The 17,712-nt window shown below is 51.7% G+C and overlaps 8 protein-coding genes across 8 annotated transcripts; 5 read left to right on the top strand and 3 right to left on the bottom strand.

The window, feature by feature from the left end:
• Positions 1 to 138: 138 nt before the first annotated feature.
• Malapachy_2254 (hypothetical protein) lies at positions 139 to 1,923 on the top strand (the record flags this gene model as incomplete). Its single annotated transcript, XM_018136746.1, has 1 exon — positions 139 to 1,923. One exon carries the CDS (start codon positions 139 to 141, stop codon positions 1,921 to 1,923), a length of 1,785 nt encoding a protein of 594 aa, XP_017992827.1.
• A 254-nt stretch (positions 1,924 to 2,177) lies between these two features.
• Positions 2,178 to 2,456, bottom strand: Malapachy_2250 (swr1-complex protein 5; the record flags this gene model as incomplete). The annotated part of the gene is made up of 1 exon (XM_018136742.1): positions 2,178 to 2,456. The coding sequence occupies one exon, from the start codon at positions 2,454 to 2,456 to the stop codon at positions 2,178 to 2,180; it is 279 nt and encodes a 92-aa protein (XP_017992823.1).
• Positions 2,457 to 3,070: 614 nt separating this feature from the next.
• Positions 3,071 to 4,212, top strand: Malapachy_2257 (hypothetical protein; the record flags this gene model as incomplete). Its single annotated transcript, XM_018136749.1, has 2 exons — positions 3,071 to 3,968; positions 4,202 to 4,212. The coding sequence occupies 2 exons, from the start codon at positions 3,071 to 3,073 to the stop codon at positions 4,210 to 4,212; spliced, it is 909 nt and encodes a 302-aa protein (XP_017992826.1).
• Positions 4,213 to 4,905: 693 nt separating this feature from the next.
• Malapachy_2220 (membrane transporter) lies at positions 4,906 to 8,094 on the top strand (the record flags this gene model as incomplete). The annotated part of the gene is made up of 1 exon (XM_018136712.1): positions 4,906 to 8,094. One exon carries the CDS (start codon positions 4,906 to 4,908, stop codon positions 8,092 to 8,094), a length of 3,189 nt encoding a protein of 1,062 aa, XP_017992800.1.
• Positions 8,095 to 8,601: 507 nt separating this feature from the next.
• Malapachy_2218 (aspartate-semialdehyde dehydrogenase) lies at positions 8,602 to 9,702 on the top strand (the record flags this gene model as incomplete). Its single annotated transcript, XM_018136710.1, has 1 exon — positions 8,602 to 9,702. One exon carries the CDS (start codon positions 8,602 to 8,604, stop codon positions 9,700 to 9,702), a length of 1,101 nt encoding a protein of 366 aa, XP_017993336.1.
• Positions 9,703 to 9,749: 47 nt separating this feature from the next.
• Positions 9,750 to 11,516, bottom strand: Malapachy_2214 (dihydroxy-acid dehydratase; the record flags this gene model as incomplete). The annotated part of the gene is made up of 1 exon (XM_018136706.1): positions 9,750 to 11,516. One exon carries the CDS (start codon positions 11,514 to 11,516, stop codon positions 9,750 to 9,752), a length of 1,767 nt encoding a protein of 588 aa, XP_017993340.1.
• A 181-nt stretch (positions 11,517 to 11,697) lies between these two features.
• On the bottom strand, positions 11,698 to 14,526 carry Malapachy_2217 (phosphatidylserine decarboxylase psd3; the record flags this gene model as incomplete). The annotated part of the gene is made up of 1 exon (XM_018136709.1): positions 11,698 to 14,526. One exon carries the CDS (start codon positions 14,524 to 14,526, stop codon positions 11,698 to 11,700), a length of 2,829 nt encoding a protein of 942 aa, XP_017993339.1.
• Positions 14,527 to 16,554: 2,028 nt separating this feature from the next.
• Malapachy_2227 (cytochrome c) lies at positions 16,555 to 17,009 on the top strand (the record flags this gene model as incomplete). The annotated part of the gene is made up of 3 exons (XM_018136719.1): positions 16,555 to 16,651; positions 16,696 to 16,891; positions 16,928 to 17,009. 3 exons carry the CDS (start codon positions 16,555 to 16,557, stop codon positions 17,007 to 17,009), a joined length of 375 nt encoding a protein of 124 aa, XP_017992793.1.
• Positions 17,010 to 17,712: the final 703 nt, after the last annotated feature.

Genomic DNA, 17,712 nt, shown 5'->3' with positions numbered 1-17,712 from the left:
CTACTTTTGCATTCCATATAATAATAGTCTCTTTTATTTTGCCTCGCCTTGATTGGACATCTTCCGTTCTCCACTTGTCTCGACGCGCGCCGAGGTGTGTCGGACCACAACACGCGCTTCGACACGGCTTTGCACGGTATGGATCTCTGGCGCCCGACGCTGCTAGGGCATCGGTCCATTCCGGCCCTATGGCAGCAAGGCATGAGTAGGATCGGTGCTAGTGAAGAAAAGCTAGGAGATGTACAGAAAACACCAACGAGCATCCAGGTCTACAATGCCTATCTCTTTGACAAACTCCGTCAGCGCAGTACGGACTGTGGCTTGGGCCTCGTAGAGGCTGAAGAAACGTTCCACCGCGCAGCACCACAAATCAAACAGGATAGTATGCGAATGTACGCATCCAAGCGTATCGAGCATGAAAAATTTGTGTTCGAGACGATTCAAGGAGCTACCGATGTAGATCGGATCCTTTGGGAAGCGCAAATGGCATACATGGCGCAACGGTACGCCCTGGCTGCTGTGCTTTTACGCAGGGCCTCAGACTTGGAATCAGAGTATGCTTGCATTTTCCTGGCAAAGATGTTTGGTCTTGGTCTGTCTCGATCGAATGTCGTTCTATTCGAACGTGACACGCTGCGCGGCATTGCGTGGGCATTGTGTGGACTTCAGCTCCTGCTCGCAAGTATTGAGCAGCAGCGTGATGCTACAAAAGTGCATATGTTGAGCCAGACACTGACATTGCTCTCTACGCTGGTCTGTGCTCCTGAGGCTCTGCAGATGCTTCGTACAGATGACAAGCATGCAGATATTGCATGGTCGTTGCTTCTGCTTTTCCCTCGCTCATGCGAGCTCTTGCACCCAGAAGCTCGCCTGCAGAACTGTATGCCCTCTGAGCCTACGCGCGAGTCTATTTGGAGTGCTATGCGAGATGCATTGACACGCGTTGCGGCCTTCGAAGCACGCGCAGAGCTGGATGAACTCACAGAGCATACTATGCCAGACGTGGATCTGGTTCGCATTCACCTGGGTGTTTTGTTTTTGGAGGCTTATCTGATCATGCGGAACGCCATCAAGGAAAAGGAGCCTATGTTAGTGCAAGATACCTATACAGCATGGTCTCGCTACCTGCAAGAAGGTCGTGATAGGGCTACGCAGTTGAACCTTACGCCATTTAGGCGTGTCGCTTCAGAAGGGCAGCAGTGGTCAGCACCCGATCTAGAGCGCAAGATGAGCGCAACGCTCTCCAACGCAGAAGTATCGGCATTGTCTTGCCGTATTTCCCGCATCTTCCCATTCTCTGGTACGCAGAAGAAGGCTTCAGCTGTCAAGGCCCCGCCGTTGAAGGACAGTACGAACTATATGCAAAAAGTTGTGCCAGAGAGACGCGCGGGACGAGCACCCTCCGTCTCCAGTCGCAAATCGGTCATGTTTGCTGAACCGTCACGTCCCCAGCTGTTGTCTCGTGTATCCACGTCCAGTGCATCATTTACGCCGTCGTCTGATCAGGCACTGAGTCAGACAACGCAGCGATACGATGGTATTACCAGCTCACGCCTTCGATCTGTACCCGGCATTCCTCAGCGCCAAGCAGCGAGCACAGACAGCAGTGTGGGTACACCGGGTGCATGCCTTATGCCTGATGAACCCTCCTATTTGAGTCGCATGCATGATGATATTCCTTCCAGTCGCAAGCGAACATCAAGTATTGTCTCGGTGACACCTTCTTTAATGTTCCCTGTGAAAGGACAAGTGGACGTTGTGCCTACCTTAATGGACACTACGACAGGGTTTTCACCAAGCGAGATGGTACACTCAACGAGGGCATCCTCAGCTCTTGATGAGAATGACCGGAATTCCCTGCGCTCTCGGCTGAAACGGCAATCCTCACAGGCCTCGATCCGAACCGTGGCGGGTTTCCGTTAAGCACAGGATCATAGCGCATAATTTGGGGTTCGCTACTATCAGTTCTCCTAGTTAGTACAACGGCTAGTATATGTCGCTCTCATATGTTCTACTGTGTGGCGCCGACAAGACCCGGGTTCGACTCCCGGATTGGGAACTTCTTTTTACCATTCTTAAAATGGGCCCAGTTTGCTCTTTTTTTTTGAATTTTGACAATGACGATCATTCACTTATAAATCAATTAGGCATGATATAGTACATAGATGCTATTGTTTCTATGAACGGCGCTTGGATACATGGGCTTCGTATTCTTGCGCATTGATGCGATCTTGCACGCGATCGAGAAACTCTTTACGGTGTAAGTAGCCTTTCACATCGCCAAGACCGCTACCACCACCCTGCGTCTGCGCCTCGAGTTCTTCGCGCTCAGACGCACTCATGGTCTCTTTCTTTTCATTTGGTAAAGACGTATTGCCTTTGTAGGCTTCCCAGTCCATTTTCGATTTTTCCAGTGTGTTAAGTTTCTTGGGCTGGGATGTGATAGCAGCACTCATTTCCCCTAGCAAGCTTTTTCTTTTCTTCCTTCCAGCCATAGCTCCAAGTTGTGAGGGCCTCTTCTTCACAGGCTCACGAGAATGGCTCGCCATGACTGGTGATGCGATCGACGACTTTTCTGGTGCATTGGAAGTCTGGCTCGTACTGGCGTCGCATTTTGTCTCTTTCTCAGTTTCTGATGCCTTGGTAGGACTCTCTTTGGCATGAGATGACTCCCTCCTCTCTCCATGGGGGGGCTGTTTCGGCTTGGAATCTTCATCTGCCGTCATAGTGGTTTATATTTTTTTTTTACAGCCCCCGATTCCTAGAGACCACTGGAAACCCTTGACCGATTTCAGGCACTCTCGAAATGCGCCCCATTTTTGGAAAGAAACGCCTTATTAAGTGCATTAGTCATTTGTGGGGAACCTTTGCCCATACTCTCCTTAACCCTATCTGTGCGGATAACCCAGGTATCACTATCATCGCCACCGCCATGGTACCCCCCGATCCGAGTCCTATAGACTCGGCTTTGCCAAATGAAGATGATAATATCAGAACTGTTACAGAACCACGCATAATCACTATCTCTTCACCACCGCATCATGTTTTGCCACCATCCTCCTTATCTCCGATGCAACGTCCTATTTCTACCCCTTGGCAAGCAGATGTGGATGCACCTGAATCGCTAGCAAGCTCTATGATACACACAACGGATCCACAGTCGGATGGTCCAACACTGGAGGCTCAGCCCACAGACGTCACGGACGTCTCTCAGCAACCGCCGACGCGACTTGATCCTGAGACCGCCCCTGAAGATATCCACTCAGAACAGCATAGTCCTAACCTATGGTCAATACTGAACTCTTGGGCAACCCGTATACGCGATGTTCTTACGCCGTCTATGGAGCCCACAGAATTCGATGCTTCTTCAGCTTCTCCCTCTGACACCAGCCCTACTCCGACTTCTGCCGAGGAGCAGAGTCATACCACAGACCCACCTCTCGAGGCAAATACCCAGGATGACTCTGAAAGCGCAACACCTGCACCGGCATCCATTGGTGCCACGAACACGGTGCCAATGCCTACGCCTCCACGGCCTTCCGAGTCGGCTGACAATACCAACCGTGCCACTTCCACCGCAGATGAGCAAGGTGGAACGAACCGAGGCTCTCATTTCCTACTTTTCATTCCACCTGAAGCCTCTCCATTTCCTTTCGGATTCCTGTACGATGCTAGCACAAGCATGGCATGGCCCGTCCTCGATCGTGTCCAGCAACCTGCGCCAGACGACCCCACTGATACTCAGCGAAATGTCCACATTGCAGGCCTTCCATTCCACTTGACATTCGCGATGCGCCCCAGTCAGCGGGACGAAGAGCCTGACCAGGAAAAGGCCAAGAAGTACGTCAAATCACTAGAGCGAGTGGACAGCGAACTGCGCGGTCGGATGGGCTACTTTGGTCTGAGTGATATCAGTATCTATGGTATCGCTGCTGAAGATACGGAGGCTAAAACTGTTACAGGCTGTGGTATTTGCTTGGAACCATACGCGACTGAAGATCGGCCTGCGTGGTTCGCAGGGGAGGAGTCAAGCGAAAACGAGGCCGTAGTTGCAGTGCCTTGCTCCGGGCTGCACACTCTCCATGCTGGATGCCTTCTTGAGTGGCTCTCCAGCAAACCACCAAGCAAATGGACATGTCCTTTTTGTCGTGAACCTTTACCGATTGAAGAGGACGGCTCACCGAAAGGGCTCACGACGCAGTCTATTCGTGAGCTCGTGCGCGAGAAGGAGCGCAAAGCTGACCTGCGGTGTGATGCACCTGCCTGCCTTCCTGCCTACTACGATGATGAGAAGCAATATTCGCAAAAGATTGAGTTGCTTCCTTGCCGCCACCATATCCACCTTGACTGTCTGTGCACAGGAATACGGGTTGAGATGGGGACCCAAGCTGACATGTATTCTGACTATGAAGATGATGAAGATGATGACGACAACGAAAATGATGACGAAAATGATACTTGCATAACACCAGATATGATATCGAGCATTCACACAGACCAAGGCTTCGCACGCAACCAGCAAGATACGATTGGCAAATGGGTCACATGCCCAACCTGTCGCAAGGATGCTTGGGTACGTTTACCTACCCGGCCTCGTCCCCGACGACGGCGTGCAACCTATGCCCAGATGTCACAGAGCCTGTATGTATAGAAATCAGAGACATGACCAAAGATCTATAGTGTGTCTTGTGATGGGCGCATATCATGGCTCTATAGAACAACGAATCACACAAAGACCCCTGGCCACGTGTGACATAAGAGTGCGCGTGCGGCTCGCTCGGACTAGTGCCAACTTAGCCTGTGCGCTGGACCGTCACTATATCTGGGATGGCCTCAACAACGCCCAATGACCGGCCTGGAGGGCCAATTGGTAAACGGAATTCCACGTCAGGTTTGTCATCGTCCATGGCAAATGAACGTCACATGCCGACCGCCCCGATGATGGAGCGTTCGTTCAGCCAGAGTGCGATGCGACATGGTCCTGGCTCTGCCACATTTCAGCATGGGGATAACGAAGAGAACAATGGCAGAGTCATCAACTTCGACAAGCCCGACGATGAATACGTGTCAGAAGACCGTGGTGAGGCCCTGATCCGACATCGTATTCGGGAACGTCGACGTGAGAAATGGCTGAAACAGCGTGAGCGTGAACTTGAGCAAGAATCAGCCCTCTCTACAACATCCGAGGGAACAGATATCCATTCCAAGACGATGCATCGTCCTGGACCCTCTACATCGTACCGTGATACGCCTATGCGGCACAGCATGCTCAGCGACGCGGCCGGATGTAGTATGGGTCGCGAATACGACTCTGCTGGGGAAAGTGAACATGCAGGCCATGTGAGCTTCACAGATATGATGGACGACTCAGCAATCCAAGAATCTATCGACGAGAACGAGCTGGAAGATGATTTGGACGAAAACGATCTCGAATACACCGTCAAAGATCGACAGGACGCCCTGAACATCGAGCATCCTTTTGGTCTGCCGATTTGGAAGCCAGCTCTATACAAAAAGTCCCGCTCGATCCAGCGTACTGCCAACTCAGCTGTGCGTTCGATGCCGGGCTTACACACGGATCGTGCTTCGTGGCCTGGCAATTTGCTCTGGTGTATCGTGTTTGGTGTTTGGTTGAGTCTCCTCTGCTTTATCTGCTCAGGGATTTTGTACTTTGTCCCCAAAGGCGGTATTATGTACTCTCATACACTCTATGGCCTTGGCACATATATTTTATGGCCTTTCGGCAACTACGTGGAAGTGGAATGCTCGCATGCTGGTGGCCACCGCCATGGACCTTGCCGGCTGCCTACTGTTCACGAACATGAAGTGAATATGGACGAGCATGATGATGCCGGTGAAGTTCCTGATGAAAATACACCTTTGAATTCTGAGCATCCTCACCATTCGCTGTATAGTGGCGTTGAAGACGACACGGCCGAGTCGCCTCTTTCCGAGAAGGAGCGTATTTCACAAGAGAAGAAATTGTACCATTACGTATTTGATGAGAATGGGAATGATGTGGGTGTGCCGAAGCGCATCGGTGGTATTATCGTTTATGCTTTGCTGTACATCTTTGTGCTTTTCCCTGCGCTGGGACTGGTCTGCCTGCTCTGCTGGAGCTTTGTGTTCACGATCCCGATGGCCAAAGTGAGCTGGTTGCTGCTGAAGAACATGGCCAAGCAGCCTCTTGCGTTGCATTTCCGCTCCCCCTTGCACATCGACACACGTGTGCTCAAGGTGAAGGACTCGGATGAGCCGGAGCAAATGCGGCAGGTGTTGCACCCAGGCAATCTTGCTCCTCGCATTAAGCGTCAGCACCGCAAGAAGGGCACATCCAAGCGTCGCAGTACCATCTTATTGTGCACCTACAAGGCCATGGGCAGGGAGTACTTCAAGTACACGGTAGGCGGTGTGAACATTCTCTTTGTGAATACGGTGCCTGTGGTGTTTTTCACCATCATCCTTTTCTTCCTCGTGCGGCCATATTGTCTGCGTCATGGACTTAAGGAGGGTCTGCTGGGTACACTCATCTCGGATGGTCTTATCTTTGGGTTGTCTTTGGCGAGTGTGATGCCTCTGTCGTACTTCATTGGTATGGCAGTGGCAAGTATCAGTACGCAGAGCAGTATTGGAATGGGTGCTGTGATCAACGCTACGTTTGGTTCTATTATTGAGTTGATTCTTTACTCGCTCGCGCTAACAGAAGGCAAGGCTAGCTTGGTCGAGGGCTCGATTATCGGTTCGATTCTGGCCGGTGTCTTGCTAATGCCTGGCACGAGCATGTGCTCGGGTGCGATGCGGCGCAAGGAACAAAAGTTCAACTCGCGCTCCGCTGGTGTAACGAGTACGATGCTGATCATGGCCATCATCGGTATCCTCACACCGACCCTCTTTTACCATATTTACGGCAAATTTGAGATGGCATGCTCTGGATGCCCCAATGACGTCAACTCGGCGGCCGATAGCTGGAAGTGCGATCAGTGCTCTTTCCAGCGCATGTCCCCGCTAGACGACCCCTTCTTTCAAACCAATGTCAAAGGTCTCGTCTATGCCTGTGCTGTGGTTCTACTCCTGGCATATGGTATCGGTTTGTGGTTCTCTCTGCGTACACACGCATCGCAAATTTGGAATAGCACTCCGAATATTGGGCCGGAAGCCATCCATCCACTGCACCGTGCTGCTATGTACAAACGCCTACTGCATGCGAATGAGGAGCAAAGTTTGCCGTTGCACCAGGATGCAGCCTCTCAGGAGCGTATGCCTACGGCTGGCCCCTCCAAGGGCCTGAAGGCCGCGAATGCAGCTGCCTCGGCTGCGTTAGCGGCCAAGACCATGTCGTCGTCTGTCCCTGACCTGCCCTCAGACAACAAACCTACGAGTTCGGCGCCTGAGGACACGGCCAAGCCTAAACTGAGTCCAGAAGATGCGTTGGCTGACGCAGCTGCGCGTATGTACCAATACATCTTCAGCCAGCAAAAGCAACAACCCAGTCAAGACGAAGAGGAGACTGAGAACGAGGGAGGTGGTGGCCATGATGGGCCGTCCTGGAGTCGTGGCTTCTCGCTGAGCGTCCTGCTGGGATGTACGGTTCTCTATGCTGTTATTGCCGAAATTATTGTCGACTTGGTCGATGTGGTGATTAATGGCTCTGGTCTCTCGGCCAAGTTTGTGGGCGTGACCATCTTTGCGCTTGTGCCCAATACCACCGAATTTATGAATGCCATGAGTTTTGCGCTGAACGGCAACATCGCCCTGTCTCTTGAGATTGGATCTGCGTACGCACTTCAAGTGTGCTTGATTCAAATTCCTGTACTGGTGGGCTTTAGTGCTCTGTACAATTCTTCCTACATGCCGCAAGAAGGTTTTGATATGGCGGCTCACTCCTTCACGCTTCTCTTCCCACGCTGGGACATCATTGCTATTGTATTTTCCATTTTCCTCCTCACCTACACCTATAATGAGGCACGCAGTAACTACCATCGCGGCAGTATTCTTGTGCTGGCCTACGTTGTGTTTGTGCTTGGTTTCTTCTTTGCGCCGGACTTTGACCCTGAAGACCCAGCGCAAGCCGGTGTACGTCGCTTCCCTGCATAATGTTCTTTCAAGGATATAGTCTACGTACAGTATCAAGCTATTCAATTTCCTTCTCGCGCGTGCAAGACATTCTGACCTCTCCAATTTGATTACGTAAGCAGAATCGAGCAATAAAAAAAGCCCGGCCAGAGGCCGGCAGTACGGTGCTCGTCTCAAGGCGGGAGTGTAGTGCCAAGGACAAGCTGAAGCGCTGCAAGCAAGCCTGCAGGCTGCTTCCCGCGTCGAAAAAGACGGTTAACGGAAATCCTCCCAGAGGGAGGAGTTACAAGCGTTAACTTGTAAAGAACAGATACTACACTTGATCTAAGCCAAAAGGCCAGAAAAGGTGAGGAAAAAAGAAACGGACCTGGGCCTTGTATTTATAATTTTCCAACCCTCTAAAAAAATTCGCGCTCGCCCCCCACCGTGCCACGCGGTGGATTGGCCGTTGCTTTCTGACGCATTGACTAAACGCGCCTGGCATGACTCAACTGTGCCTGCTTGTGCGTTTCATAGAACCACCGTATCATGTCGAATGGAAAAGTGAAAGTCGGTGTGCTCGGCGCGACTGGCACTGTCGGCCAGCGCTTTATCCTGCAGTTAAGCAACCACCCTGACTTTGAGCTGGTCGCCCTTGGCGCGAGCGCGTCGTCGGCGAACAAGCCGTACCATGAGGCGGTGGCAGGTCGCTGGAAGCAAGTGCAGCCCATCCCTGCCAATGTTCGTGATATGACCGTGCATGAGTGTGAGCCCGCTGCGTTCAAGGAGTGTGGGGTTGTGTTTAGCGGTTTGGACAGCACACCTGCTGGGCCTGTGGAAGCCGCTTTCCGTGCTGCAAACCTTCGTGTGTTCTCCAACGCAAAGAACTACCGCCGCGACCCACTGTGCCCCCTCATTGTGCCTCTGGTTAACCCGTCGCACTTGTCTATTTTGCCCCATCAGCAGAAGTCCATGTCGCCACCGCTGGACCGTGGCTATATTGTGACGAATGCGAACTGCTCGACAACGGGTGTTGTTGTTGCCTTGAAGGCACTGGAGGACGCGTTTGGCCCGCTGGATATTGTCATGGTGCAGACGATGCAGGCCATCAGTGGGTCCGGCTACCCTGGTGTGAGCTCGCTCGATATTCTCGACAATGTCGTGCCGTATATTAGTGGCGAGGAGGAAAAGATTGAATGGGAAACGAGCAAGATTCTAGGCGGTCTGAAGGACAATGACACGGCCTTTGATCTGCATGAGACCAGTCCCCTGCGTGTGAGCGCGCACTGCAATCGTGTGCCCGTGATCGATGGCCACTTGGCTTGTGTTAGTGTGAGCTTCAAGAAGCAGCCTGCGCCCTCGCCTGAGCAAGTCGCTGAAGCTCTTCGCGCGTTCACCTGTGAGGCGCAGACACTGGGCTGCCATAGTGCACCGAAGCAGGCCATCACCGTACATGATGAGGTGGACCGACCCCAGCCGCGTCTGGACCGTGAATGGCAGAACGGCTCGGGTGTTAATGTCGGCCGTATCCGCAAAGACCCTGTCCTCGATATCAAGTTTGTGTCCCTCGTCAACAATGTCATGCTGGGCGCTGCCACTAGCTCCGTGCTCAACGCGGAGATTGCGCTCAAGAAGGGTTACCTTTCGTAGACGACCTGTATCTATAGAGCCCATCTACGTATAATTTATCCATGATCTTACGCATCCGTCACACAGCCGTGGCTGGCATCAGCAACCAGCCGTGTGTACTTGTACAGACCACCCTGGCTCACCTTGAGGGGGCGCGGCGTCCAGGCAGCGCGACGACCAATAAGCTCGTCCTCGGTGACGCCCTCGATATTGATGGTGTTCTTCTCCGCATCGATCGTGATTGTGTCACCGTCCTGCACGAGAGCAATCGGACCACCCTCCTGCGCTTCCGGCACAACGTGGCCAATCACGAAGCCGTGCGAACCACCGCTGAAGCGACCATCCGTGAGGCAGGCCACATCGTGGCCCAGACCGGCACCCATGATGAGACTGGTCGGCTTGAGCATCTCAGGCATACCAGGGCCACCCTTAGGACCCTTGTAGCGGAGAATCACCACCGTCTTCTCGCCCTTCTTGATTTCGTTCTTCTCTACCGCATGCACCAGATCGTCCTCCGTGTCAAACACACGCGCCTTGCCCGAGAAGAACAGACCTTCCTTGCCGGTAATCTTGGCCACCGCACCACCGGGTGCCAGGTTGCCGTACAGCACGCGAATGTGGCCACTTGCCTTGATCGGCTTGTCCACCGGGTAGAGCAGGTCCTGGTCCATCGGCATCGGGCCACGTTCTGCGACCCAGCGCTCGCAGTTCTCACGCAGCGTACGGCCCGTCACTGTCATGTGCTCACCCTTCATCAGCTTGTTCTCAATCAGGTAGTGCACCACCGACGGGATACCGCCCAGCATGGTGTGGACATCCTCCATGACATACTTGCCACTCGGCTTCAGGTTGGCCAGGAACGGCGTCGCATCGCTAATGCGCTGGAAATCATCGATCGTCACCTCCACACCCACACTCTTCGCAATGGCAATCAAGTGCAGCACCGCATTGGTCGAGCCACCGAGCACCATGGTCAGCGCAATGGCATCCTCAAATGCGCTCTTCGTCATAATGTCACGCGGACGCAGGTTCTTCTCGAGTAGCAGACGCATCGTCTCACCGATGGAATCACATTCGGCCCGCTTCTCCGGGTACTCTGCAGGGAACGAACTGCTGCCTGGCAGCGTCATACCCAGCACCTCGGCACACGAGGCCATCGTGTTGGCCGTGTACATACCACCGCACGCACCGTTTCCGGGGCATGCGTGACGCACTGTATCGTACCGCACCTTCTCCGCCTCTGGCGTCGCACCCGAAGCGAGGTACTGACCGTAGCTCTGGAACGCACTCACAATGTCCAGCGAGCCAGCAATGGAGCCACAGTGGCCTGGGCGAATCGTACCACCATACACCATAATACCCGGGCGGTTGAGGCGGCCCAGAGCCATGAGCACACCCGGCATGTTCTTGTCACAACCTGGCACCACGACACAACCATCGAGCCAGTGACCACCCACACAGCTCTCGACACTGTCGGCAATCAAATCACGGCTGGGAAGCGAGTACGACATGGCCGATGTGCCCATGCTAATACCGTCCGAGACACCCACGGTGCCGAACTGGTAGCCCGTTAAACCAGCCTGATCAATCGAGTTGCGGATGGTCTGACCGATGCCCAGCAGATGCGCATTGCAGGGGTTGCCTTCGTACCACACACTGGCGACACCCACCATGGCACGCTTCAGGTCTTCATCGTTGTCAATGCCCTTCGTCGCGTAGAGCATGGCCTGCGACGCACCCTGGTCCTTCGGCTGCGTAATCAGGCGCGAGTAGTGGTTCAAATCGCCTGGCGGCGGGCGAGTGCTGGCCTGTGCACACGCACACGACGTCGCCATACCTCGGTTGCTGCAGCCAGTCATTACACTTCGCGAAAGTCGCGTTGCCCAAGGCCGCATGACTGTCGGTAGGGAAGCAAGAAAAGAAATTCTATCGGTACACTTCATCTCCACGAATGACTAACCTACACACCCTAATATGCTACACTACGACTCGGCCGAACCCCGCATACAACAAGACTCACACGCGCGCGACACCAATGCGCATGCCGACTTGGACGAGCGTCTCGATGCAGGTATCGGCATTGAGCAGGAGATCATCATCCCACTGGATGCGGCTACCATCGACAAGCAGGACAAGGGTACTGCCTCCAAACTTGAAGTAGCCCAGCTCCTCTCCACGCCGGATTTCTGTGTCTGGCTTCACACTGAGGACAATGGAACCGACCATCATCGCACCGATGGCGACCAAGTATACCAGACCAAATTCCCGGGTATAGATCGGCAGAACTGTCCGCACGTTCTCTCCATACACATCAATGGCACTTCGGATTGCCATGGGGTTCACAGTGTAGTACTCGCCATCGATATACGTTGGCGTCCCTATCCGCCCATCGACAGGCGAATGGAAGCGATGGTAATCCTGTGGTGCCAAGCGGAAAATGGTCAATGCACACCGTGATGGTAAATGCTGTGCAGCAGCTGCACCCAACAACTTGTCAACCGTAAACTGCCGGCCTTTGATCCACAACTGTGTAGCACGCTCCACGGAAGGGAAGGCAAGCAGCCGACAATCCGCACAGCTTACCATCGTACTGGGCTCATCTGGGTCTGCTACTGGTCGAAGCGACATGTGAATACGCCGGCAGAAAAAGTCGTTGAACGTTGTGAATGCCTCTACTGGCTCCACCATTTCGCCCTCGTTGATGTTGTGGAACGCAATAAACGGCCGAATGGCTCGAGTGCTACTCGGCTGATCGTACTTTTGGCCCTGCTTGAAGGTCATATTGCGTAGCATACGCCGCGCTCGCGCTCCTGCCATCTTTCCTTGCACACCTTTGTAGAGCAAACGGATTCCCAGCCGCACATATACCTGCATTTTTTCTTCGACCAGCTGGCCTGTGAGCCGATCCTGCACCAATATGTTAGCACTATTCGCACCAAGGCGATAGTGTCCTTGACTCAGTACTGTAAATACATTCGTGTACCATTTGCGACGAGCCTGTGTAGCTGTGACAAAACTGGAGACCATGATGTCGTCGACAGCTCGACCCTGGCGCTTCGCACATAGTGCCAAGTGCGTCACAATGTCCATTTCATCGGCATTCGATAGACGTGGCTTACCGCACAGCGGACACGTTTGTAACCGGATCACACGCTCTACACTCGTAGTCGTCTCCTTCAAAGGCGTCTCTGCACCGTCCTCCTCATCGTCATCCACATCGTCGAGGTCAAGATATTTGCGGCGCTGGTCCCATGGCGTCTTGATCGCCTCTTCTAGAACACCTATGCCTTCTTCAAATGTAAGCTCGTCATTCTGCGCATCTTTTCCCAACCGCTCAAAGAAACTCATAATGGTTTCTTGGGAGAGTGTGCCTCCCAACGATAGAACCATGGACTGCAATTCATCTGCGTCAATACCGCCTGTATTGTTCGAATCATACATACGAAGCATTTCGCGCCAGAATTTTTGGCGTAATGCCTCGTATGGCTGATAGGAAGCTTTCAGTTGCAGTGTGGGCCGTTCTGGTCCAAATTTGGTATCTTCATTGCGATCTTCTCGCTTCAATGGGAGGTCATATGACATCATCCCCATGGTTTCAAGCATATCCATATCGTACAGGCCTGTGTCTGGATGCGGTCGTGGCGCATGATCCATAATATCTGTTACATCTAAGCTCAATTCTCCGACGTAATCATTGGCGGATATGTTGTCCCAATCGTAGACGGCACAGCGGATGTTATAGCTTCGTTCGCTGCTGCGAACATGGAAAAAGAGCTTCTCGCGCCATTCAGGATTAAGCGTATGGCGTAATACACGAGTGCGGAAAACTTTGCGATTAAAGGATACGACCACAAAAGGATCCATATCGAAAGAGGTATATGTCATGTTCCGCCATCGCGGTAGGTTTTTGGCACTGACGACCTCCAACATGACAATGCCTAGCACTTCATGGCCAATTTCTGCCTTGAAAGAAAACGTGCCTTTTTGCTTCTTCAGCTCTGCTTTTCTTGCCTTTTTGGCCTGTTTCCGACTGCGACGGGTGGTAGACGTTTTTGAGCTGGTTTCTGACACCTCTGCCGCTTCTGTTTTGGTCGTTGCCCGAAGTTTGCGGATCCTAGGGCGCCATGGTCGTCGTACTGCCTCCCCATCTGATGACCCTTCTGCATCACTGTCCGCCTGAGAGTCTGTAGGCGTGACAGAGGACAAGGCTCTTTCCCTATTCTTGCGGCGTCCACGGAGCGGAAGTAATCTACGCCGTGGCGTACTTTCCGAGTCGGAATGGACGCCATCACGTCGGATGGACTCACGGCGTACAGGTTCCATTTGCAGTTTCGTCATGGGAAGTTGTTCTGGTTCCAATGGCGCATCTGAATGAGCCGAGGATGGCCCCATAGAGTCCATGTCATCTGTATCGAACGAGCCACCTGCCTCGTCATCGGAATCTGACTCTGTCATACCATCGTCAGAGAATTCTTCTTCTTCTTCTACCATGCCAATTGTCTCCGTCGCAGGCACATCGAAAATGCTTACATCCCCTGCTTCTTCCACCGCTTGACACATTGCTTGATACAACACCATGGTATCTTTCACATGACCCTCGGGATTCAAATCCAAGCCTACACGAACCTGTAGCTTTCCAATGGATTTCCCATCGCGTGATAAAAGAGGGAGCCATACAGGCAGAGTTGCTGCCCAGTCTACCTTCTGGTTCTCCGTTTTACACCAATCGCCCAGATAGTATACACTTTCGCCTAGATATTCACGGTCTTGGCTGCGTTTTGACCATAGAACAAACTCGATGGAAGTAACATACTCCGGGGCTTTGGTATCCAACTTTTGCTCCATGATTGCTACCTCTTCGTCTTGCTCATCGTCTGTGACAACTGATTTACTTGATCGACGTGAGCGTACTGCTCGGACACCAGCCGCAGCTGAGGCACGCACATATTTTGTAGCGCGATGTGGAAGAAGCACACCTTGTTTTGTCTTCTTTGCAACAAACTGTCCCAAGACCCTGCGCTTTCCCTTCTTTCCCGTCGCTGCTTTCACCGTTTCCAGGTCCACGACAGATCCTGTCATAGGGTATCCAAAGGTCGTCGCTTCAAAGGAATAGACACCTGGACACACCTGTTTCGCGTTCGTATCCAAATTATCATGTGCAATGCCTGGCAAGCTAATTGACACCATCAAGCTTTCACATAGGTCCTCGTGTGCATCATACTGAAGGCATATCGCTTCCGCTTTTAGGACGACTGCTGCATCGTTTTTCTTCGATGCATTAGATGGTATTGAATGTGGGTATATGGACTTGGCTTTATTCGTATCATCAGCCATATTTTATTTATTCTCTGGAAAAAATAAAAAAAGGCGCGACGTTGCAAGGTAAGTTTATTCGCGCGGGGAACGAAACAACACTTTTTTGGGCACGGACTCCAGGATAAGAACAACATCATGCTATATGTACCCTCTACCCGTTTATGGAGACAACAACTGGTTCCGGTAGCTCAGGGGTAGTAGCGACAGATTGCAACTACTGCAATATATCTGTAGGTCGCGGGTTCAAATCTCGCCCGGAACTTCTTTTTTTGTGTTTCTTTATTTCTACCTGTTGCATTTATCTTTTTTAAGCCACATAGCAAATAGGTTACGAATTGGTAATTTCTGCGCGTACTATACATCTATATCTGCCGCTATTTTCCCTTCAGAAATGCTGTGGAAAGACTTTTTGCTACCCTGTTTGATATTTCAGTGTATTAGCGCTCATGTTGGAGTGGGAAAGGGTTTTCTTTCCGCGCCTTTTCAATTGATTGTTCCAAGCCACGCTCTTTGATGGCATTCTTAAATTGAAGTTAGTTTTCTGCTTGGCCATATACCATACCTTCACACATGCCTGATATTCCGTGAAGAGGCTTTTGCAATCGTTATCGTAACGAGCACGAAGCGCAGCAATTTTGTGAACCTGGTTATTGGAAGCGGAAAAAAGAGATCCTCGAACGTGCCAGCGGTCGGCCTGGTTGCTAGCACCCTCATGCAAGACAGAGCTTACGTCAAGGTAATCCTTAAACCATGTATGAAAGCAAGTGTCATATTTTTCTTTGAGAGGTGTACACTCAGGAGCCATAGACTCCATCTGACCTAAAGGCAAGGGGTTCTTCTGGTTCAGATCAGCACTCATGGTAGAATAGACCCCTAGCTATGCGTGCTGGACTGCGCACGGTGGCTAGAGGGGAATGCCATTTTTCGGACGCGCCCGAACCCAATGTTTTGTAAGCACTCTGCCGGATTCTGAATACATAGAACCGATCTGGTACAGATGCTCCCCAAACGCTGCTAAAATATGTTACTTGAACAAATTACCTATATATCAACAATGGTGACATGTACCATAGTACAATGTATAACAAAGAGCTTCTAATGTTAGTGTTCGTGCAGGTAGCAAGTTCAGAGAGAATGAGGTGTTCCATCATATAGGAGCGAAAGACTTAATGATGGTATGGTTGTTCGCATTGGACGTATCCTAGAGTTGAACTATGCATTTATTTGAGGACTAATCCTTTGGATACATCTCTGCTCTCTGGCCTTTTCATTGATACATACTGTTGAAGTTTGGTGCGCGGAAGAGAAATATACGCGAGCTTACTTCACCTATACACAGGCGCTGATCACCCACCACGTGCGGATTCTCGTAGGATTTTAAAATCCCTTTTCACTATTTGTCAATCTGTGTCAGCCACCCTGGCGTGATGACGATTATGGCATCTTTTATTTGATGCATGCACGGAATTACTCGGGGCAACTGGCATTCCAGTAGAAACTTATTAAAAGGCTAGAAGCCACTGACTGACCTTCGCATCTACTAACAACTTTTCAAAAATGGGTTTCTCTGAGGGTGATGCTAAAAAGGGTGCGGGTATCTTCAAGACCCGCTGCGCTCAGTGCCACACCACTGAGGCTGGTGGCCCCAACAAGGGTATGTATCATGGTAACACGGAGCGAATTGCTAACACATGATAGTTGGTCCCAACCTGAATGGCATCTTCGGTCGCAAGACCGGTCAGGCCGAGGGCTTCAGCTACACGGCTGCCAACGTCAACAAGGGTGTGACGTGGGGTGAGGACACTCTGTTTGAGTACCTCGAGAACCCGAAGAAGTACATCCCTGGGTATGTATTCCAAGCTGTTCCACTTTTTTTCGACAAGAAGTTGGAGCGGTATGACTGAGGATATGATTGCTAACACTAGTGCAGTACCAAGATGGCCTTCAACGGTCTTAAGAAGGAGAAGGACCGCAACGACCTCATCACCTACCTGCGCGATGCCTGCAAGTAAATTTATGTCTATACATAGATTACCAATATAGAATTTTGCTGTAATCGCTTACATTTCAAACTATCGTACTTGTGTTGCCTGTGCTCTACGTTGAAGTTATAAGGCTGTGATTGCGTGTCAGATACACACGGTGGCGGAGTTGTGTTATCGTGCACCTGTTTGACAGGTGCATCGCGGACTCGCCACGTTTCTTATTCATCGGCGGCTTACTGGAGAATCGGGCTGATCAATTCTCCGATTCTGCGCATCAAGAGGGGGGGATATGCAGTGTCCAGCAAATAATCGGGCAGATTCTCGTCCGATTCTGTCCTTTCTTACATCGTACCAAATTAACCCCGATCGGGTTCATAGAATCGCGATTGCCCATCTGAACAGTTGGACACTTCTTTGTTCGATCGACAAGTTGTATACTTCTCTCCCTGTCAGTGCAAAGTAGAGATTCATTGCACAGGCATCAGAAGATCTTGTTGAACGAGAAAGTGCTGTTGTGGTTTCTGGATCTGCCGTGCTTTGTACTGAGGGGCACATATCCACTGCTATTCACAAGGTTGGGGGCATGGCTCAACCGACTCCATCACCTTCGTCTCATTCTGGTGAGGGTGCCTCCGTAAAGCTTCCTCCTATTCGAAGTTTCGAGCCCATGTCGAACTCAGCGATAGACGCATCCTCTTCCCGGCCGATGTCCGGTTCTTCATCTGCACAC

The sequence above is a fragment of the Malassezia pachydermatis genome (genome assembly GCF_001278385.1).
Source record: "Malassezia pachydermatis strain CBS 1879 chromosome Unknown scaffold2, whole genome shotgun sequence".
Classification (NCBI taxonomy): Eukaryota; Fungi; Basidiomycota; class Malasseziomycetes; order Malasseziales; family Malasseziaceae; genus Malassezia; species Malassezia pachydermatis.
Note: the sequence above shows the minus strand (reverse complement) of the source record. Positions and strands in the feature narration are given on the sequence as shown.